The sequence below is a fragment of the Panthera pardus genome, unplaced genomic scaffold (assembly GCF_024362965.1).
Source record: "Panthera pardus isolate Hobbes unplaced genomic scaffold, ASM2436296v1 HiC_scaffold_24, whole genome shotgun sequence".
Classification (NCBI taxonomy): Eukaryota; Metazoa; Chordata; class Mammalia; order Carnivora; family Felidae; genus Panthera; species Panthera pardus.
The window spans coordinates 32,945,070-32,968,101 of record NW_026526810.1 but is presented as its reverse complement, the minus strand read 5'-3'; the positions used below and the strand labels follow the sequence as shown (position 1 = coordinate 32,968,101).

Genomic DNA, 23,032 nt, shown 5'->3' with positions numbered 1-23,032 from the left:
GCCTGGCCTCTCTAGGAGGGGGCAGTACTGGAACCAGCCTTGAGGACCTTCCCAATTTGGATGAAGGAGAGTGGGGGTTGGATGGGCAGCCTTTCCAGCACAGGGAAGACAAGAGTGCTGGTCAGGCCATCCAGCGTTTCCCCCAGGTTCTTTGCATGTGCCCCAGTGTGTCCATAACAGAACCCTCTAACTCAGGGGTTGTTAGTGCCACTTGGCACATGAGGAAACTGAGTCCAGGGTCCAAGACTGCAGGCAGGATGTGCTGAATGCCAGCTGATGAAGTGAATCATTCTAAGGGAGGCCATGGGAGACCACAGGAGGTTCCTAAAGCCATTTTACCTGGGTGATGTGTGGGGTGGAGGAGAAAAGAGTGGAGACCAGAGACAGTGCAGAGACTGTTGGAGCAATCTTTGTGAGCCACAAGGGAGGTCTGGGCCAGGGCAAGAGCCAAGAAATAGAGGCCTTTGTGGATGGGCGGGGCTGATGGAAGGTGCAGGAGGTCTGAGCCAGAAGGGATCTCAAAGATCATCCACCCAACCCACCTGTTTTACACAAGGAAACTGAGGCCCAAGGAAGTAAGGGAGCTTACTTAAGGACACACAAGAGGTTAACAATAGAGTCACACTGGGGTGCCTTGCTGGCTCAGTCAGTAGATCATGGGACTCTTGATCTTGGGGCCATGAGTTTCAGTCCCAGGTTTGGCACAGAGTTTACTTTAAAAAAAAAAAAGAAAAAAAAAGTATGGGTGCCTAGGTGGCTGAGTTGGTTAAGCTTCCAACTTTGGTTCAGGTCATGATCTCACGGTTCATGGCTTTGAGCCCCACGTTTGGCTCTGTGCTGACAGCTCGGAGCCTGGACCCTGCTTCAGATTCTGTGTCTCCCTCTCTCTCTGCTCCTCCCCTGCTCATGCTCTCTCTCTCTATCAAAAATAAGTAAATATTTTTTTAAAATTAAGAGAAGGGGCGCCTGGGTGGCGCAGTCGGTTAAGCGTCCGACTTCAGCCAGGTCACGATCTCGCGGCCCGTGAGTTCGAGCCCCGCGTCAGGCTCTGGGCTGATGGCTCGGAGCCTGGAGCCTGTTTCCGATTCTGTGTCTCCCTCTCTCTCTCTGCCCCTCCCCCGTTCATACTCTGTCTCTCTCTGTCCCAAAAATAAATAAAAAACGTTGAAAAAAAAAATTTTAAATTAAGAGAAAAAAGTATCTGACTCTTGATTTCGGCTCAGGTCATGATCCTGCGGTTATTGAGATAGAGCCCCGTGTCAGGCTCTGCGCTGATAGCAGGAGCCTGTTCGGGATTCTCTCTCTCCTTCTCTCTCTGTCCTTCCCCAGCTCACGCATACACACTTTCTCGAAATAAATAAGTAAACATTAAAATAAATAAATAAATAAATAAATAAATAAATAAATAAATAAATAAATAAAATAGTAGAGGCATGCTAAAAAAACCAAACCAAAACAAAAACAAAACCTTAGAAGCTCAATGACACTCCCATTAAATATGGAGCCAAGTTTCCTCCTATAATAGACTCCCCTCCTCCAGGGATCAAGCCCTTACCTGGGGTTATCAGGGGTTCCAGTATGGTCCAGTTCAGCTTCTGTCTTACTGCGGGACCCAGAGCCTCCCCTCTCATTCCCTGGGCCACAGCTGGCTCATTTGTTGAGGCCATTGGACCAGCGGACTGCTATGATCCCTTTCTGCTCTGAGTACCCAAAGAAAAACAGGCTAGGGCTTCCCCTAGTGCCTAATCCAGTCTGACACTAACATGTGTTGAGGCTGGTCCTGTTGCTGGGGCTCACATGCCTAGGGAGGGAGTACCTGGTCTTGAGGAGGCAACATGATCTGTAAAGGATCCCTGACCCTCTCCTTTTGAACCCTGGAGAGGGCATCTCAGTCATGTGAGGACCACAGGGACATTAGCCATGCAGAGATGGGAGGCTGGGGAGGTGGCTACCTGGGGGAAAGACTAGGAAGAGGGGAGAGAAGGAAGTAGGAGAGGGTGGCCTGGGATCTCAAAGGGTAAAAACTGAGCTGTGGGAAGGGCCCTGCAGGGGTCTTGCAGTGAGAAGGTGCCCAGCCTGCCTCCTCTGGAGGGTTGTGGGACATGCCACCAGCCACCTATAATTTTCTCTGTGTGTGAACCAAGTCGAGGTGAACTGTTCTGGGCCAGGCTGGAAGGAGTGGGCCTGGGCCAGAAACCCTGGAGAAGGGGAAGGAGAGGGGTGGTAAGCCTGGATGAAAGAGGAGGGAGGCAGAAGGGAAGGAGTCAGGGACCCCCACCTGGGAGCTCTGCAGACAGAGGAAGGGTGTGTGCAGGGGGCTTTCAAGGATGTCTTGTCCCTGATAAGGGTCACTCTCAGGTATCACATATAGGCATGCCAGGCATGAGGAGACCTGGTATGAAGGGGAGAAAGCATTAAATTTAAGCCAGGCCAGGCCTGTATTTCAGACCCTTCTGCTCACTAGCTGTGTGGCCCTGGGAAGGTCTCTTGGCCTCTCTGAGCGTCAGATTCTAGAACCAAAGAACTGTTGTGTTTCATCCTTCATAAGGCAAGATGTGGAGATCAGATGTCAATCCTACCCTAGACCCTCCCATTCCCTTTACTGGTCACCCTGGTCATGCCACTTCTTCACCCAAACATACACCCATCCTAGGCCCTGGGACTGGCATTAGTCCTCATCTCCCCACCCCCACTGCCTATAAGGGGCTGCATGAAGCATTCTGGGAGCATCCTAGCCCCTCTAAAGGGGTTTGAGCCAATAGAGGACCTATTCAGTAAGGGGACCAAAGGGGAGGCTGGGAGTAGGAGGTGGGGCAAGGACCTTCCTATACCTGCTTCACCCCCATCCCCCTCCCCCAACTCTCTGATGGGCTGTCTGGGGCTCCCCTCCCCTTTCTCTAAGCTCAGGCCTTGCTGGTCTTCTCCACAACAAGAAGTGAATGTTATTTAAAAGGAGATCAGGAGATTTGCCTTAAATAGGCATGGAGTGCTGTGCCAAGGCCCAGGGTGAGAGGCGGGGGAGGAGGCCACCCTGAGTGGAGAGGGAAAAAAAGAAAGAGAAGACCTTCTCTGGGGTGTGCATAGCCCTTCTAGTTTACCCAGCACAATCCCAGGCTATAGGGCATCGGTCACACAGGGCTTACTCCCACCCTACCCCATTCTGAGGATAAGGAAACTGAGACCCAGCTCAGGGAACTGACAAGCACGAGCTACCAGATGCCAGATGCCATGGTCTCTCCACAACACATAGTCCCCAGGAGTTCACAGAGGAATTGTGTCCAGAAGATAAGGCCCCCATGGTGGGGATGGGGGGGCTCCCACAGGGTGGGGGCATCTTGGGACTCCCCCTGACATCTGCTCCCACCATCAGTTCCCAGGCCTTTGGCTCCTGCCCCCATGTTGCCCCTGCCTGACCCCCCAGCACCAGCATGTAATTGGACGCCCTCCTCACCCCACACCTTCCAGGGGAGCTGGGGCTCTGCTTACTGAACCCAACACCAGCCAGCCAGGAGGGAAGTGAGGGGGCGTTCCTGGCAAGGAGGAAGCTGGAGCCAAGGGAGTAAGAGTGGGAGGAGTGGGAGGTGGGCTAGCAGTCAGCCCCCTCCCACTGGGGCTTGTCTGGCACTTCCCTATTCAGGGTCTCTGTCCAAGCCCTTCCCCTTCCATCTTGGCTCCTCCTAGCCATTTCTGCCCTAGCAGGTGATGCTCTTGGAATCATAAAGAAATGGAGACTTTTTTTTCCCCCTTTTTAAACTAGGTTTGAGCCCAGCACAGGCTCAAAGGAACTCCTAACCCTGAGATCAAGACCTCAGCTGAGATCAAGAGTCCAACACTTAACCTACTGAGCCACCCAGCTGCCCATCCCCCTTTTAAAGATTTTATTTTTAATCTCCACACCCAACGTGGGGCTCAAACTTACAACCTGGAGATCAAGAGTCTCATGCTCTACCGACTGAGCCAGCCAGGAGCCCCCAAGAAAGGGAGTCTTGAGTGTGGGGTTTCTGGGACAAAGCTGGGGGCTGAGAGGCACTCATGCCTGCTCCTTTTTTCAAAGGCTCTGAATACCAGGGTGAGGCCTTATGCCCATCCTGGCTCTGCCATTTACAGCTAAGCAACTGTGAGCTGCCCACCTTCTGTGAGCCTGTCTCCTCCTCGATAATTGCAGTCTAAAGATCCCCTCCAAGAATTGTCAAAGTTTTGTTAAGGGTTTTGAGTTCAAGCCCCATGTTGGGCATGCAGCCTACTTAAAAAAAAAAAAAAAAAAAAAAAAAGACAGAAGAAAGAAGAGGGCCATTTCTGATAAATGCACTTACTGACTAGGGCTGGAACTTTATGTTTGTTGGGGGAAGTAGGGGGCCTTCATTCTCCCCTTCTCCATAGTGTGTGGGCACAGCCTGGGTCCCCTAGGAGGGAAGACTGTGAAAGAGGACATTCATTTACTCTGGATCCTGTTAATTCTCTTTGTTATTCTCTGGGCCACTCAAGAGGCTGGGAGGGTAAGGGAGGGGGGAAGTGCAGGGTGGTCACTTAAAGTAAGTGTAATGAAGACAATAGGAGCTAACTGTGAGGGTTTACCCATGCCTGGCTCTACCCCAGTTCTTTACTTGTCCTAACTCCATTGATGGCTCTTAGACCCATTTCACTGAAGATGAAATTAGGGTTGAGGATTTAGGTAGCATATTCAAGGTCACACGGGAAGTGGTGGAGCCATTTGGAGCTTTAGGGCTCTCTGTTGACTTTGCAAAAACCCCAGTACCCTGTAGCTGGGACTTGGGTTCTAGACCCAGCTTGCAGTGTGGCTAAATCATCTAACCTCTCAAGAAATCAGTTTTCTCTCTATACGGTGGGGATAGTGTCCCACCGTCCTCTCAGGGTTATTGTGGAAAAATGAAGAGGGCTAATGAACACAAACCATGAGGCACTCCACACATACCCAGTGCAAGTTTCTCAACAAAGGAACCTCCCCCTCCCTATACCTACAGGCACCCAGCTCCTGAGGTGTCCACGAGCCCCTCCCTAGCACAGCAAGGAGACAAAGGACGTGCCAGGTCTCTGGGAAGGGACTAAATGACCACTTAGTGCCACCTAGTGGTCTTTAGTGTGTGGTGCTTGGGGAGCGGAAGGGCCTATTATTCTGGGATTGGGGGTCTGAGCATGACCATTGGCCCTGTGGAGGTGGGCAAAATATGCCAGGACCTCAGGAAAGATGTGATCATGCTGAGCTAAGCCCTTCCCCGGGCAACCCCCCCCCCCCCCCCCCCAGCTGGGCACTCCATCCGTCTGCCAACTCAGCCCCACATTTCACTTCCTCTGGACAGCTCCAGGAAGACAGTGGGGGGCAGGGCACGGAGTTCTAGTTCCAGCCCAGCTACTGCCTAGCTCCCCAGGACTCAGCTACCTCGTCTGCAAAATCAGAGTAAACATCCCTGCCTCTCAGGGGACCTTTTCTTTCATTTATCAAATATTTTATGAAGTATCTCCTTTCTGAAGTCCATCATGCTGAGTGCTGTGGGGACGCAAAGACATCGAAGCCAGGTCTCTTGCTCCCAAAGGCTCCACCTCATTCCAGGAGAAGACAGACTTGTGAATTGCTAATTACCATTGGAGGCAGGTCACTACTGAGTGCTCCATCTTCAGGCACAGAAGAGGGGGGTGGGGCGGCAGAAAGTGGGACTCACAGGAGCCCCTCTTAGCCCCAGGAGGGGCTCTCACCCCTGTGTTGAGCCCCCTCAGGAATATGTCTGCCTCCCCCAACAGCCATTTTCTCTTGCTTTCCAGTGTAATAAAGTGGGATGTCAAGCTCCATCTTTCACACTTCTATGCCTTTGTACTACACAGTTCCCTTTTCCAAAATGGCTTTCTCCAACTTGTCCACCTGATAAACTTCTCTCCAGCCTTCCTCTGGAGAGTGGAGGGGAGAAGGATGGGAAATGCCCATGACTAGGCAACTAGAGGGGACACAGGTCTCCCAAGCAGTGGCACAGGAACCCCCATCACCTGGACAGCATGCTCAGGCAGGTGGGAAGCCCCCTGGGCCCCTAACTGCGGGATCTCTGCATTCTTTCATCCTTTGTTCATTCCATGCTGTTGGCCTGCCCCAGTCCCTGTGCTGGGCTAGGTGCACCGGTTGCAGGAAGCAGGGGCCTCAATCCTGTTCTGAGGAGCTTTCTGGTGCAGGAGACAGACCCACAGGCAAGGACAACACAGTGGATGTGCTGAGACTGGAGCCTTTTTTCTAGAAAGGGGCAGGGCTAGGTCCTGGGAACAGAGGTGATGTTTGAGGTGAGTCATGAGGGGTTAATCTGGACATCTCAGGTTAGCCCAAGTCAGGGAGGTATGCAGGGGGAAGGCACCCACCTCCCAGTCCCTTTCTCCAACCATCCTCTAAGTGAGCTCTCCTCACCCACAGGTACTCCTTATTTGATCACTTAGTTAGTTGCTTGCTTGTTTATAAATCTGTCTCCCTGTATTCACCCTAAGCATCCCAGGGCCATGTCTTTCTGGTTCACTGGGGTCTTCAGGGTCTAGCCCAGCACCTGGAACATTATAGGTGCTCAATAGGTAAATATTTGTGGAATCAATGCATGAATGAACACACAGGCTGGGTGGGAAGTCTCTTTTATCCCAGAATGACAGTGATTACTGGAGATATTTTCTCTGTTCTGACCATACTTATCTGTCCACCACACCCCCATTTTCTAAGCAGGGTCACTGGGCCTTTGGGCTTCTTTGCCTCAAATCCAGAGGCTACCTGAGAGCACACTCTCCTGGCTTTTGCTTCCAGTTTCTTGAGGAGATTATGCTGGGGGGAAGGAGAGGCAGAGAGAGGAGGGTTTCCAAAACTAGGGAGGGGTGAGGGGTGAGTGAAGGTGGCCTGGGAGCACCACAAGGAGGTGGCAGGGCTCTGGAGGGCAGAGTGTGAGGCCCCTGGAGAGGCTATGACCTCTCCTCCACCCTTACCTTTCCCTAGGGCCTGGGTAGAGTCAAAGCCTATGGAGCTTGTCACTGTGGGTATCAGCAGCCACCATGAGGCCATGGACACGAGAGACCTGCTCTTGCAAGCCCTACTCCCAGCCTGTGTGACGCCAGGGGTGAATGGGGAGCCCTCAATTCTAAGATGGGGTTTCCCTACACCCTCAGGGATATAGGTTTGAAGTTAGATTAAATTAGATGCCAAGAACATAAAGGACTGTGAGGTTCCTTACACATATCCCTCTGGCCTGAGGGCAGCTCCTCCTCACAGGGGACATGTGTGCCTTTCTCTGGAGCCTTCTGGAGAACATCAAGAAGGGACTTTCTGGTATACAGGCAGTCCCGTGAGGAAGACATCTTTAAGCAGGGCAAGTCCATATGAGACCAGGAAAGCTAAAATCAGTCCTTGGGGGAGGGGAAAAAATCTGGGGGTAGTGGGACATGCCTACTAGTGTGTAGTAGGAGAGCGGTCATCAGAGAGGAGAGCCCCAGGAGAGGATGCAGAAGAAATGACTGCATCACCAGGATCCTCAAACATCTTCAACAGCCTGGCTCTGGGGGATGATGGGACATTCATCTCTTGGCAGAAGCCCTGGTCCCTGTCGTACCTTGATGGTATATCCAACCTCTTGCTAGGTACTCTTGCTAGTAGCTGCAGGGCTTGCATTGGAGACCAAGCCCCACCAGCCACATAACTGCAACTGCCTTTAGGTGTGGGCTGAGTGAAGCAAGGAGGCGGGAAAGTACAGGATTCCTTCCCTGATGGCTGTGCTTGTGTCCAGGGGACACAGAACTTCCCCCAGCCCTCTGCCCCCAGCTCCACTCTTGCCATTTGTTCTAGCTTCTCTGGTTCCCACTTGTATCCAAGCTTGGGTTTCTGGGCTTCATATCAGTTCTTTGAGCTAGCCTTCCATTACCTTCCTTTCCTGCTCATTATCTTGAGTCAAGTTCTTCTGTTTCCATCCAAGAACCCCCAAGGTGCAGAGCTGCTAGGAAGCACAAGCAAGTGCTATCTGTGCTGAACTGGATGGTTCCCAAACTGTGTTAAGTGGAAAGAGTGAAAAAAGCAAGTGCAGCCAGACCAGTAAGCCCCTTGAGGGCAGGGCATGGTGAGATCAGCTCAGAGCTGGTTCTGCAAGGAGGGCTATGTCATATAGGCAGATGGGAAACACTGACTTTCAAATGGCACTACATTTAAAGACCACCATGATTGCCCACTTGTGGGTGGGTGGGGGGTCACCCTGATGGGCTTGGTTCCTCCTAGGAGTGTTTTCTATTTGGGGCAAAGAAAAGGGTTCAAGCTACAGAAAAACAATCAACTCCTCAAGATCAGGAAAAGTGGTGACAAGAGGGAGACAGGCAGGGGTTGTACAGGGGTGAGGCTGGCACCCCTCTGAGGCTCCACATCTTGTCTTCCAAAGGAGTGTAGGAACCAGATATTATGGTGATAATTGTTAGTGATCATAAATGTTAATGACAGCTCCTGACCGAGTTCCTGCCATGTGGCTGGCCTTTCTCCTAACAACCCTACATGAAAGTCACAGTTACCACCTGCACTTTACAGATAAAGAAACCCCCCAGAGAGGCTGTGTAACATGCCTAAAGTTACACAGCTGGCGAGTGGCAAAATCAGATGGAAAGCCAGGTCTGTCCCCTGTCAGTCTAATTCTCCACAAGCTGTAACCCTGCCTCTTCCATGAAGCCCATGGGGAAGGTCTAAGGATCCATAGCTCCTCCGAAGCACCATAGCACTGAGCTGCCTTATCCATGGTCTCCACCATTTAACTAGACACTCCTTGAGCACCTGCTCTGTGTGCTGGGGCCTCTGCTGGCTCTTGGAAGACAAGGATAAATGCTCTCAGGTACCCAGAATTCATGTCTTCCTGCAACCAGCATGGTTTCACTCCTCACCGTTGTCAACTTCATATTTAAAATACATTTACTCATAAGCAGGGAACCTTAGTTTTAGCCAAACTATAAGGGCCCCTCAGCAATTTCCACCTGACTCTTTGAACAACTGAAGTTAGTTTGCTGATGATCCCTTCCCAATTGGAACATTCAAGCTGGAGCCTCAGCAAGGCACAAAATAAAAAAGTGGCAACTGAGATCCCCAGCACTCAGTCATTGTGACAGACCCATTTCCTGCCATGTGAATTCTCTTGTGTGCCTTTGTCTGACTACTGGGCAACGGTGATTCACCTTGTCATTTCATTGTGAGTCTCAATCTTGGGTAACTCAGCTTTCCAAATAACCGGTGATCCTAATAAAAGCTCATATAAGGGTACCGTGAGCTCAGCCATCGTGATGTGAACAAACACCTCTGTGTGTACCCACGGGGAGAGGGCCATGGCAACACTTATAGCCAGTGCCTCAGGCAGGGATGTGCCTTTGAGAGAGAGTGAGCATGTGAGAGTGAGAGATGGGCAGAGGGAGAGATAGAGTCTTAAGCAGGCTCTATGCCCAGTGCAAAACCCAATGTGGGGATCAACCTCATGACCATGATCATGACCTCAGTGGAAATCAAGAGTTGGACGCTTAACGAACTGAGCCCCATGGGATGCCTTCTTAAGGAGAGCAGAAGACTCAACTCAGAGTCCTTACACAATTCACAAGTTTATTTGTCCTAAATAAATACGATCTGAGAACATCCATCTCAGTACCCCTAAATATGATTTCTTCTCCAAAAAGGGAGCTTAAGATAATAGGCACATGGTTTGCATTGTGTGTTCTCAGGTTAAGCTCAGGAGAGTCTGTGTCCTGGCTTGTGCTATCCTGGGCCTAGCTGTGATGATAACCCCAGGTTCCTTTCTCTGTGTGGGGCCTGTATTTGGCCTGAGTCCCCCAGTTCAGGACTGTTATAGCCTGTTCCTGCTCCTGAAGCACCTGTCTTCACTGCCTCTCCTCTCTGCAGCCCAAAGAGGGCAGCATTCACAACCGTGTGGCCCTGGGCTAGCCCTCGCAGAGAGCTTTGTCCTATAACACCAGGTGCCACCATAAGCCCTTTCCCAGTTGGCACAGAAAGGGTTACTCCTGTCCCTGGAAGTAGATTACCCAGGGCAAAGGGAGAAACTGAGGCAGAGCTGGAAAAGGGGTAAGAAGTAGTCTCCCTTGAACCTGGACCAGGAAAGACCAGGAGGCTGAGAGCCCTAATGAAGGAGAAAGGGTTGACTATCTTCCCCAAGTTATCTTCAGAGGCCCTGGCCCACTAGGGAGGAAGAAGTAGGGGAGACCATCATGTGTCTTCTCTTTGAGGCTCAAAGGTTTGGGTCCTCATTCTCTTGGTCTGAGGCTGCCTCATCATCATTTGGAGACTTCTGGATCAGAGACAGAGAAAGCCAGTCATCGGTTCATGCTGTCCCCTAAGGCCACAGCCCAGGGGCCAGCATCTCCTTCTTCTTGCTCCTGTTCCCAACAGAGCCAGAGAAGGCTCTGCCATCCCTACCCCAGGATCCCTTGGCCTTCCCTCTGTCCTAGTTCCCAGGCTTCCCACACTATATGGCCCACCATCAGGTGATTCCATCTTACCATCTTGAGGCCCCTGCCCCTCTGCAGAGTGGCATAGAAGCTCAGCACACGAGGGTCACAGCGAACCACCATGGGATCAAAGTCCAGCACACGCAGGCCCTGCAGGCTGCGGGCCCGGGAAAGGGCCACATAGGCCTGGCCGCTGGCAAACACTCGGCCCAGAGAAATCTCCACGCAATCCAGGGTCATGCCCTGGGGGAATGGGGAGACACAGCTGGAGCCAGCTCAACCTCTTGTGCCCAAGAGCCTGACCCCACCTACACCAGTCCAGCTACTGCCTCTGGAGCTCCTCACCCAGTCTAGAGATTCTCAAGGCAGAGGGACAGATTGACAGCAGCTGAGTGTCTGAGTGGGAGGAGGTCCAAGAGACACAAATTCAGTAGAGGGATGGTGGTGAAAGGAAAGAGCACAGGCCTGGGTCAGACAAGCATGGAAATGAATCCTGGCTCTGCCTCTCACTCTCTGTGTAACCTTGGGCAAGTTACTTAACTGCTCTGAGCTTTAGTTTTCTCTTCTGTAGAACAGGAATGATGATCACATCTATACCTTGCACAGTTGTAAGGATTAAATTTAACATCTGGTAGTGCCTCACAAAATGGCAGAATAGGAGATTATGTGTTTGGGAAAGGGAGAGGAAGCAGGATGGGAAATGCACTAAAGAAAGGTTAATTCTGCCACTGGTGTGGAACTCTGACTACACTTGATCTTAGCCAAAAGGCCAAGAAGCGATGGTCTGGAACTTTCTATCCAGAGCAAACTCAACCTCCATAAAGCCTTTAAGAACCCCCTTCAACATGCCCTAGGTCTATTCAGTCCCCCCATCTGCCCTGCCCTGTCCCCGTCCCCCACACTGACTGCTCACCTGGCTCTTGTGGATAGATATTGCCCAGGCCAGCTGGAGGGGCAGCTGCTGCCGACTGAGGAGTTGGCCGCCAGTGGCCTGCACCGTCCAGCGGTCAGCACGGATGACCTCGGTGACTCCACACAGGAACCGCACCTGGGGCAGCCCTGAGGGAGGTGTGGAGAAATCCCACCTTTCAGCCCTGCTTCAGGGCTCAGAGGTGAGGAGCAGGCCTTCTCCTCCTCACATACCCCAGGGCCCTGCCTCAAACCCAAGCTGTAGGACTGCTCCCCCACTGCCTACCTCTCCCCTCTGTCTCGAACCCAACAACCACCCCACGGGCACCATTCACCAGGCCTCGGGACACCGCTAAGTTCTTCACCAACATCACCTGCAAGAGAAAGAGGACTTGACCCATGGAGAACAGCCCATTCCTATGCCCTGCCTCAGTTCCAGACTTGCTGTAGCAGTCCCAGGAGGCTGGAGGCACTCATGGAGGGGCACTAAGACCTAATCCTTAACTCTGCCATCTGCTGACTGTGACCCCTATGGCAAGCTGCTTTATTTTCCCTGGTCTCAGTTGGACCTAATGTCAAAGTGGAATGACATTTGCTGTTTGCCTCAGGAAGAGGGAAACAGTAATAACGTAACAGAGCTCACATGTCTCTGAAAATGATCATGTCTGTTTTGCAATATGTGTATGGGCCGCAATCATTAGGGACAGCCCCAGGTCCTGCCACCCTTCTCCAGCCCTTAAGTGCCCTTCGGAATCCAAGGCAAGTCTCCCATTTGGCCCACCCCAACACCATGGGAAGAAGCAGGGCTCTTTCACACTACACAGATGTGGAAATTGAGCTTCAGCAAGAGAAAGGGACTTGTCCAAAGCACTGCTGCTGGTGCCCCCAGGCCTAGCAAGAGGAGGGCAGTGGGAGGCTGAAGACGGGAAGGTGGGTAGAAGCGGGAGGGAGGGAGTTCACTGGGGTCACAGCTAGGCTTTCTGGCTGTGAAGCAGCCTGGGGAGAGCTTCAAGGACAGGAGAGGCCCAGGCTTTCAGGGTCTTGGCCCTGCTTCCCAACTCACCTGGGCCCCCAGCTTTAGTTGAAGGATCTGGTTAACAGGACAATGGGCATCCAAGGTTCGGGCTTGCTCGGGGTCACTGTCCATGGCCTTAAAGCTGTGTACCTCACCTAGGAAAAAAGAGTTGGGCAAACAGATTACAAGTCACTGACTTGTGGTTCAGTTTCCAAAAACATATATTAGACCAGGGTATGGAAGGAGGTAGTGGGGACAGTTCAGGCAAGCCAGGGCTTTTGAATCAGGAGCCTGGGTTCAAGTCTTACTTCCAACATTTACTAGTTCGGTGACCTTGACCCATTCAAAGTCCTGCCTCTCCAAGTCACAGTTACATCTACAAATATAAAGGCCTTTATGGCCAGAGAAGTTAGGGGCCTAAATATCCAAGCTGTTGGGGGAGGAGGGCCCACATGTGCCTGATGGCTTCTCCCAGATGGTCTTGCCCAGCCCTGGCTCTCTGCTCACCTGGCAGTTCCTGCAGTCGCCTCTCATTGGTGAGGGCCACGTCATCCTGGTGAGTGCAAAGCCTCGTGGCCACAATCCCATCTCGCCCCACCTTATGGGAGGCTGTGGCCTGGAGCTGGTGGGTCACTTCATCTGAGCACCTGTAGAGGCTAGGCTGTCAGGGCAGAGCACCTCCCTGAACACCAGGGAAGGCAGGGCACAGAGCTGATATGGCCCAAGCAATAGGCCACGGGTCAGGCTTAGGGATTAGAAAGGGTCACCAGGGCAAAATGTGCTGGCCCCCAGGCTGACCAAGTTGCCCTTCCCCACTCAGACCCCAGACATGGAGAATGATCATGGGCAGGCTCCCTTCCCTGTAAATATCTCCAGGTAGGAGCTAGCCACCCTCCCATTCCGGTGCTCCAGAGGAAGTTGGATATGATGAGTGAGCATAGGCCAGAAGTTTAAAGGACCTAGACAAGGTGCTGATGTCGATAACCTGTCATACTGGTAGCCTATAATCAAATCAGTCTCCAGGCTACTATCTTCTAGCCTCTTGCTTGCTGCTTTGGGGGCAAAAATCTACTGTGTATGTGTGTGTGTGTGTGTGTGTATATATATATATATATATATATATATATATATATATATATATATATATGTATGTGTGTGTGTGTGTTTAAAGTTTATTTAATAAATCTGTACACCCAATGTGGGGCTTGAACTGGGGACCTCAAGATTAAGAATCACATGCTTCTCCGACTGACCCGGCCAGGTGCCCCTAGCCTGTGTTTCTATCTCAAGCTTTCCTCCACACGAGAAAGCCTGGGAACAACAGCAAATCAGGTGGAAGAAGGGGGAAAAACGGGACCATCTCTCACTGCTCTGCCACTCAGCCTTCCTCTTGTTCCCCACACATGCTGGTGTATGCTATGCATCTTCCTACCTGCCTCCTCTGTCTGACAGGGGTCCCTAAGCATAGAAAGCCCCTCACCACAACCACTTGCTCCCCATCCCATTTCAGTCTGGTTTTCAAAGCCCAGCTCTGGGCCATGTCTTCCACCTTCCTATCCTCCTGTCCACTCTCACATTAGACTAGTCCTGGCATTTCAGCCTTTTGTCCTAGCTGGGGTGGGATCATGTCTGCAACCTCCTTCCCTCATCAAGTGACCCCATAGGCTCTGAGAGTGGAAGGAACTTGGGCTTTAGAATCAGGCCAGGTTCAAATCCCAGCCCAGGCACTTACTGGCTGTGACTCTGGGCAAGGTACTTCACCTCTTTGAACCCCTGTTTCGGCATCTGTGAAATAGGAGTGTTAACATCTCTGATTTCCTCTTGTGTGTCCATGTGCCCACACTTCCCTGACACCTACTCTGTGCCAGGGCCTGTGCTGGGTGATGGGGACCCAACCTTGGAGGAGGCAGGGTCCCAGTGCTCACATAGTGACCATCTTCTATGGGGCCATGAAGCATTTTTTCCCCCTTCTCTGGATCCCTGTGCTCCCCTGTGACCCACACTTGGATCCTTATCCATGGCCCCTTCTCTGTTCACCAGGGCCCACCTTCCCAGCCTGACAGCCTGCAGCAGAGAGATGAAGGTCTGGTCTGCCTGCCTCCACACCTTGGTCAGCTCCAGGGTCACTGGGACACATCTTCTCCAGCTCTTGGCCTGGTGCGGGGAGAGTAGGGGTATCAGGGAGAAGAGCAGACATCTATGGAGGACAGGGCTAGAGGGTGAGTGATACCTGAAAGCAGAACTTTGGGGGCTGGGAGCCCTTGGTTACAGGTGGCAGCTGCAGGAAGTCCCCACAGATGATGAGCTGGATCCCTCCAAATGGTTTGTTCTGCTGCCGGATAGCTCTGGAGAGGAGCATGGGGTACTTTAGGAGCTGGGATGGACAGGTTCCATATGGAAAACCACCAGAACACAGCCCTTACTGCATATACTGACCTGGCCATGGCTTCCAGCTTGTCAAACAGGTCGGCCTCCACCATGGAGATCTCATCAATGACTAGCCGCTGGCAGTTCAGCCAGCCCTGCCGCACAGCTGGCCGCTGAGCCAGGGCTACACATTGGGCCAGAGGAGCCTGGCCTGAGCCAATGCCTGTGAGTGATGTAAGAGAGAGTATTTAGCCTGAGACCGTGGCCCTGGCCCAACCCTGACCCCCTCTCCCTCCCTTCTCAGAGGCCTGGCTTGCTTCCAGCTCAAGCCCTAGAGGTTCCTACTTACCTGCAAAGGCATGGAGAGTGGTACCCCCGATGTGGCAGGCTGCCACCCCAGTGCTGGCAGTAGCCACAGTACCTGTGGGAGGCAGCAAGCCCAGGATACGCTTCAGCAGATAAGACTTCCCTGTCCCTGGGCAGAGGGTAAAGTCAGGGTCACCTGCTCCTCCACTGTATCCCACCTCCGTTCCCCCAGCCCCTATTCTGCCCTCCACTACCTGCACTCCCAGTGAAGAAGATGCTCTGGCCTTTCAGGACAACCCTCAGCACAGCAGCCTGTTCTTCAGAAAGCTGTGGTTTGCTCGGGGGCAAGCTCAGCCTCTTCACAGGCAAGGGCCACTTTGGGGCTTCCTATAGGGGGACAGGACTCAGAGCTTCCTACCACCCCTTAGGCATTGCCCCTCCCTTCTTAGCTTGCGCACAATGCTAGGTCTCTGCTGGCTTCACTCCTTGAAGCCCCTCCACTGATCCCTGGTGCCCTGATTACTGCATTAAGTAGGTCTAAGGGAGGTCCAGACCTTCCTCAGCTCCCTCCCCTGGTTTCCCTAAATCTCCTGGTTCTCTCACAGGTCCTTCCTTCTCACTTCTCTTTCTGTCACAAACCTGTCTCTCTCACTTCAAAATACCCCAGCAATGGGGTGCCTGGCTGGCTCAGTTGGTGGAGCATGTGACTCTTGACCTCAGAGTCCTGAGTTCAAGCCCCACAATGGATGTGAGGCCTCCTTAAAAAAAAAAAAAAAAAAGTAAACAAAACAAAATACCCCAGCAAAACCCTGCCTGGACAGGGCCCCTTTCTTGTTCCATCTCCATCCTTTCACCAGCTTAGTCTTGAACCCCTGTAGTCTACCATCCATCTGCCCCAGTTCACAAACCCACCAGGCTTTGCACACTGCACCCCCAATATGATCAGACCCGTTGGCTGCCCAGACACTGCTGACCAGTTCTTTTTTTCAAAAGCTTCTCTCCTTCTCCAGGCTGAATAGCTTCCTACTTTTTCTTCTAAAGTCACCTTTCTTTCTAGGCCTCCTTCTCTTTCCCTTTTAACGTGACCTGGGCCTCTTTTCCCATTCTAGCTTACTCAGGAATTGCACTATGGGAAATACGCACAACCCTCATCTCTCTGTCTTCCTCCTACGTCTGATGGGCATCTCCTCTGAGATAACCAGCAACCTCCTCGAATACTGCCACCATCCTCCCCCCAACCCCAAACTTGGACCTCCTGGGTCTCTTCCATCTCAGTGGCACACCCACTCCCTAAGGCGTCCCCGCTTTCCGGTCCTCACGTTGCTGGGATCAGATCTCGCCCGGAGTTCCCTCGGCCGCTTCACGGGCGTGGCGTGCGGGACGCCGGTGGGCGCCGCGCGCCGCAACTCCTCCGGCTGCACTGGGCTGATGGTGACGAAGTCTCGGGGCCGCGGGCCAAGCAGCTGTGCGCGGGCGGAGGCCGGTCCGGGGCCCGGGGCTGCGGCCAGCTTGAGACGCAGCGTGCGCAGGAAGCGTCGCAGGCGGTCGGGGGGGCAGTCGGAGAGCAGCAGCTGCACAGCGCCCGCGCGGGGAGCGCTGTCAACTGGGAGCCGTAGTGTGCTGCGCCCGGCCGCTGCGAAGCGCGTGAAGAGGCGCACCGCCCTCAGAGGGAAGCAGCGTGGCCGCCCCGCGGGCCCAGGCGCTTGCAGCCGCAGCAGCAACTCGCGGCGCTCATTTCGTCCCAGGCTCAGCTCCGCGGTGCGTAGGGCCTGGCGCTTTCGCGGCTGCCCGCTGGGGCTCAGCTCCTCCACAGCCACGCGACACCGCAGCTCTGCGTCCTCGAATTCCACTGGCGCTGCCTGGGTGCCCGACAGCATCTCCACCGCCTCCGGAGGTCTGCAAGAGGCCGGAAGCACAGGGGTCACGAGGACTCAGGGGCATAATAGGTGGTATAGAGACTTTGACGGGAGCCCGGTCAAAGCCAAATAAGGTCACGGAGGCTGTCACTGGTAACACAAAGAGGTCATGGAGACGGTGAGAGACCTGGGCCAACCAGAATTCACAGAGACATTACTCTCCTATGCAGTAATTTCCAGAATGGTGGATGGGCAGCATCAAATGCACCCAGGATTGGAGAGCCTCGGCTGTCTGACAAGCAGGCTCCGTAACAAAAGAGAAACCTGTTTCCAAAAGGCCCAGGGAGGACAAAGGAATCCTTAGTCCTCTCCCAAAGAAGAAGGGAATGAGGAGGGATGAGGGATGAGCAGGGGGCTGACTTGTAATAAGCACCTTCTTTCCTCCAGATACGTTCACTAGTTTATATGCAGCCAGGTCAATCTCTTTCCCGTGTACAGAAAATGGAAACAGACTGAGGGGCTACAACGACTGGTAGGAATCAGGGTTAGTGTGATTCCGCAGCTCTGACTCTTCTTCCCAATCTCTAAGGTGGGCATAGGGTGGAGAATATTTGCCAGCGAAAATCGCGAGGGATCCTGGGGCCCAGGAATCCCTGTTTCTTCCGTCTGACCCACTCGTCTGCACCCTCCCGGCAGAGACCTTTTGAAAAAAGCATAACTTTGTCTCCCACCTCCGGGATCGCGTGGACACTCACTTGCACCGGCACTCGGAGGAACGCGCTGAACAGAGCCGGCCAGTTAACTAAACTTGGGCACTAAGAACTTTCAAATCTAGGAGTAGAGAATCATCCTATCACCGGCCGGATCTTTAAATTCTCCAGCCAATCAGAGACAGGGGCGTGACAATGGGCGTGTCTTTCATTGGGTTCCAACTCCCAGAGCTTGGGCTGTACCAATCGCAAGCTGGAGGAAGGAGGCTTATAGTGGTGGGCGAGCATACCAAAGCCGGTGGACCAGTGGAAGTGGAAAGGGGCGGAGGGCTGCAGCAGGGCGATGCGTGATGTCGCGTCACACAACGCGGCTTGAAGATTTGTTTTCAGAACGGTGCCTCCAACACACTTTTTCTCTGCTTTAGCCCCCACACAGCGGCTGAACTTGGCCTTGGGGGGATGAGCTGCCCCTGATCCCTCCCACCCGTGTTTACCTTCACCTGGCGCTTGCCGATTCCTGGGCCTGTCGCTTCCTCTGCCCCCGCCCCCTACCCCTCTTTTCCTCCTTCTCTGCCTCTGTAAGGGTCATTTTATGCATTTGTCTCCAAGCAGGCTGAGGCCCATCGTTCAGGAATTCCTAGACCTGTGTTAGGTGCTCAGGGAGTACAAAGGAAGCATGTGAGCCTCTGTCTTCAGGGAGTTCGTATCCCTTTTGTCAAATGCACTGGCTGCTCAGAGAATGTATTTTTAATTATCTTTTCAACCCCCTCATTGACGCTTGTAATTACATAGCTGGAAGGGATCTTACAGGTGAGTCAGCCCCCTCCTTTATTGGCTTGTCCTCATTTTTCAAATGAGGAAACCAAGGCTCCAAGAGATTTTACCAAAGATCACATAGCTTGTAGACAGCAAAACAAAGCCTTGAACCCAAGTCTAACCCAGCGTGAGCACCTGCTGTTTAACTATTATGCCACACTGCTCCCAGGTGACTCGTCTAATTTCATGAAGGGAATCCAGGCCTGGACTGGAAGCTCAGCTCCTGACAGCTGCTGCCATGACCCAGCCCTGCCAGTTAGATGTTACTCTAAGCAAGTTTACTTTGTTTCCTCATATATAAAAATGGTCAAAGATGAAAATTTTCATTGATTGTAGAACTCTGGGGCTATACTAAAAACCATTGAACTGATGCTTTAAATGGGCAAATTTTTTGGCATATGAATTATATCTCAATAAAACTGTTAGAAAAAAAATCAGGAGAAATATTTTTCCTCTTCAGTTCTATCTTGACATATCAGTCCCCAGTGGCATGGGAAAAATTTCAACATCACTGTGGTAGGCAGAAGAATGGTCTCCCTAAGATGCCCCCATCCTAATCCCCAGAATTTATGAATATGTTACCTTACATGGCAAAAGAGATTTTGCAGATGTGATAAATTAAGGATCCTGAAATGGAAAGATTATCCTGGATTTTTGGGTGGGCCATGGAATCACAAGCATTCTTATAAAGCAATCAGGAAAGCAAGAGAGAACAGGAGATGAGATAAAGAAGCAGAGGTGTGTGTGAGAAACAGATTTGAAGAGGTTACTGCTGGCTTTGACAGAGAAAAGGGTCATGAGTCAAGACATAGAATACAGGAGGCTTCTAGAAGCTGGAAATGGCAACAAAGTAGGTTCTTCCTCCCTAGAATCTACAGAATGAACACAGGTCCTGATTTTAGCCCAGTGAGACACACGTCAGACCTCTAGAACTGCAAGATAATAGATTTGTGTCGCTTTAAGTCACTAAATTTGTGGTAATTTGTTACAGCAGCAACAGCACTAAGAAACAAGTACAGTCACACAACTACAACATGAAAAGAGCTAGGATTATGAACCCAGGTCTGTTTCTAAAGCCTCTGTTCTTTCTTCCCGCTACCCTTTGCTCAAAATGGGCCCAGCACACCGACAAACAGCCTGCTTCCTTCCCCTTTCTTTCTGTGCAGTACCCTTGACTGCCTCTAGAGAAGGCACAGACACTTCCACATGGATTTTCCCCCAGTGTTTTTTTTTTCCTTTTGGCTTTCAAACTTAAAAAAAAAATTGTACAATGTAAATAACATCAAAATTTTACCATCTTAACCATTTTTTAATGTTTATTTATTTTTGAGAGACAGAGAGGCACAGAGCACGAACGGGGAAGGAGCAGAGAGAGAGGGAGACACAGAATCTGAAGCAGACTCCAGGCTCTGAGATGGCAGCACAGAGCCCGACACGGGGCTCAAACTCAGGAACCGCGAGACCATGACCTGAGCCGAAGTTGATGTTTAACTGATCGACCACCCAGGTGCCCCAGCATCTTAACCATTAAAAAAAAATTTTTTTTAATGTTTATTTTTGAGAGAGAGAGAGAGAGAGAGAGCGAGCGAGCACAAGCAGGGGAGGGGCAGAGAGAGAGAGGGAGACACAGAATCCGAAGCAGGCTCCAGGCTCCGAGCTGTCAGCAAAGAGCCCGACGCGGGGCTTGAACTCATGAATGAGATCATGACCAGAGCCGAAGTTGGATGCTTAACCGACTGAGCCACCCAGGTGCCCCTTAACCATTTTTAAGTGTACAACTCATTGCCATTAAGTACTTTCAAGCACTGCATAACCATCACCACTAGTTCTAGAAAATTTTCATCATCCCAAACAAAGTTTGTACCCATGAGAAAATAACTCCCCACTTTCTCCTCTCAGCCCTTGAGAACTCCAGCATTTTATTCTGAACATATTCCAACATAAACAGAAAGGTTCAAAGAATTGTACAGTGAACACCCATAAACCCACCACCAAGATGCTACAATTAATGTTTTATCATGCCTGATCATCTGTCCATCTCAACATTCGTGAATCCATCTATTATGCATTTTGAAGTTGCAGACAACAGTACATTTCATGTCTAAACACTTTAACATGCATAGCATTAACTAGGGTTTATGCTTTTTTTTTTTCTTAAGTAGGCTCCACACCCAATGTGGGGACTGAACTCATGACCCCATGATCAAGAGCCAAGTATGCTCTACTGACTGATCCAGCCAGTTGCCCTAAAGCTTACCTTTTTATCAAGTCCCCTCCCCCACTTTTAAGTTTATTTTTGAGGGGGGCAGGGGCAGAGAAACAGGGAGACAGAGGATCTGAAGCAGGCTCTGTGTTGACAACAGAGAGCCTGATGTGGGGCTCCAATTCAGGAACCTTGAGGTCAAGACCTGAGCCAAAGTGCAATGCTTAACCGACTGAGCCACCTAGGCACCCCCTAATGCTTGTCTTAAAAAAAATTTTTTTTAAATGTTTATTCATTTTTGAGAGGCAGAGAGAGACACAGCATGAGCGAGAGAGGGAGACACAAAACCGGAAGGAGGCTCCAGGCTCTGAGCTGTCAGCACAGAGTCCAACGTGGGGCTCGAACTCGGGAGCTGTGAGATCATGACCTGAGCTGAAGCTGGACGGAGTGACCCAGGTGCCCTGATGCTTATCTTTTTAATGTAAACTTCACAAATGATGAAATGCACAACTCTTATGTTTATCATGAGAAGAGTTTTGACAAACATATATATCTGTGCAGCCAAGTCCTTATCAGGATATAAACCATGCTGTATATGGTAGTTACCAGCCACATGTGGCTAATTTTAAATTCAAATGAATTAAAATTAAATGAAATTTAAGCTTCAGTTTTATTTTTCTAAAGGTTTTCTTTTCTTTTTTATTTTTTTGAGAGAGAGAGTGCGCCCGTGCAAACGAGCGAAGGAGGGGCAGAGATAGAGAGAGGGAGACATGCTTCACGCTGTCAGCCCATAGCCTGAGGTGGGGCTTGAACCTAAGAACCGTGGGATCATGACCTGAGCCAAAGTTCAATGCTCAATTGACTGAGTCATCCAGGTGCCCTAAAATTCAGTTTTTGAGTCGTACTGGCCACACTTCAAATGCTCAGTAGTTGCATGTGGCTAGAAGCTATGGGACAGTTTCTTCATTGCACAGTTCTAAGAACATTATCATCACCTAGAAAGTTTCCTCAGGTCACTTTGCACCACTCAATTCCCACCCTCAATCCTCAGGCAACTCTGCTCTAACTTGGTTTTCACCATAAATTTGGTTTGTTCTAAAACTTCTTATAAATGGAATTATACAATATGTATTCTTTGTGTACAGGTTTCTTTCACTCAGCATAATTATTTGGAGATTCATCCATGTTGCTGTATCAGTAGTTGGTTCCTTTTTATTGCTAAGTAGTATTCCATCCGTATGGATATACTGTACTAGTTTTCCATTTTACTGTTGATGGATATCTGGGCTTTCTGTGGGTTTATGCTTTAATTTTTAAAAATAAATACCTCAGTGAGGGGCACCTGAATGGCTCAGTTGGTTAAGCTTCAGACTTTGGCTCAGCTCATGATCTCCAGGTGAGTTCCAGTCCCGCGTCGGGATCTGTGCTGACAGCCTGCTTCAGATTCTTGGTTTCCCTCTCTCTGCCCCTTCCCTGCTCACACTCTGTCTCTAAAAAATAAACAAACATTAAAAATAAACAAAAATAAATACCTTGGTGAGAAACTGCTGAATCATCGAACAGGTACACATTTACTTTTATATGAAACTGCCAGAGCTTTTTCCAAAGTGGTATGCCCTCCCAAAGTTTTGTAGGAGCAGCAACAGTGAACCCTTGGAGGGAAAGGAATAAAATGAATAACTGAACGGGGCTTAGCGGTTATTAACTGACCTCAGGCTCCGCCCTGTCAGTTGGATCCTGATTGGCCCGTGGAGGAGGGAGGCGGAGCCAGAGATATCTCACGTTTGGGGCCGGACTTCTTCCTTCTCAGCTTCGAGTTTTCCATCCGCCCTGTTTTTCTTACTGCTATCGCCGCAGGGTTAAATTCTAAATGAAGCGCAGCATTGCTCCCGTATCTCTCGCCTAACCCCAAGCCTGGTTTTGACGCAAGCTCTCAGGAGTTTTCTTCATTATGAAATTTACTTCTTGACAACTCTTTCTGTACGTCTTATGCGCTCTCCCTCACCGGTGGTCTTAATTCTAATCGCCAGCTCATTAATAAAAACCCAACAGTGACGTTATCACAGGACTGGGCGGCTTACAGAATGCGTTTTCGGCCATAATCTCATTTGATACTTAAAAGAAGCTTTATGGTCCTTTCTCTCTTTCTCCTTAACAACTCTAAGCTTACAGGGACAATTTGTAGAGATGCTGAAATGGTCTTCCAGCTTCCAGAGCACTATTTCACTTGGCATTGCTTCATCACGGGGCAGCTGACACTCATTTATTGAGCCTCTTATACAGGTAACCCTCCTTCCTTGAAATCCTCTTTTTCCACAACACACTCCCCTCGTTTCTTCATACTTCTACTTCATACTCGTTACTTCATACTTATCGGCTCCTCCTTTGCTAACTCCCTTTTCCT

The 23,032-nt window shown here is 50.9% G+C and overlaps 1 protein-coding gene across 5 annotated transcripts in view; it reads right to left on the bottom strand.

Moving 5' to 3' along the window:
* The window catches only part of PIF1 (PIF1 5'-to-3' DNA helicase), a 40,238-nt gene extending 17,911 nt beyond the window's left edge, over positions 1-22,327 (bottom strand). The window contains exons 1-13 of one of the 5 annotated variants that reach the window (XM_053888954.1): positions 22,161-22,321; positions 16,363-16,939; positions 15,298-15,430; positions 15,087-15,212; positions 14,807-14,960; positions 14,601-14,715; positions 14,418-14,524; positions 12,878-13,017; positions 12,419-12,525; positions 11,642-11,729; positions 11,360-11,505; positions 10,498-10,689; positions 9,567-10,286 (exon numbers count right to left, since the gene is read on the bottom strand). In XM_053888954.1, the coding sequence (XP_053744929.1) occupies positions 10,227-10,286; positions 10,498-10,689; positions 11,360-11,505; positions 11,642-11,729; positions 12,419-12,525; positions 12,878-13,017; positions 14,418-14,524; positions 14,601-14,715; positions 14,807-14,960; positions 15,087-15,212; positions 15,298-15,430; positions 16,363-16,920 (1,926 nt within the window). In that variant the 5' untranslated portion in view covers positions 16,921-16,939; positions 22,161-22,321 and the 3' untranslated portion in view covers positions 9,567-10,226. Of the gene's footprint in view, positions 1-9,566; positions 10,287-10,497; positions 10,690-11,359; positions 11,506-11,641; positions 11,730-12,418; positions 12,526-12,877; positions 13,018-14,417; positions 14,525-14,600; positions 14,716-14,806; positions 14,961-15,086; positions 15,213-15,297; positions 15,431-16,362; positions 16,940-17,599; positions 17,687-22,160 lie in introns of those variants that run through there. The other 4 variants (XM_053888957.1, XM_053888953.1, XM_053888955.1 and 1 more) reach the window with 4 other exon arrangements.
* Positions 22,328-23,032: the final 705 nt, after the last annotated feature.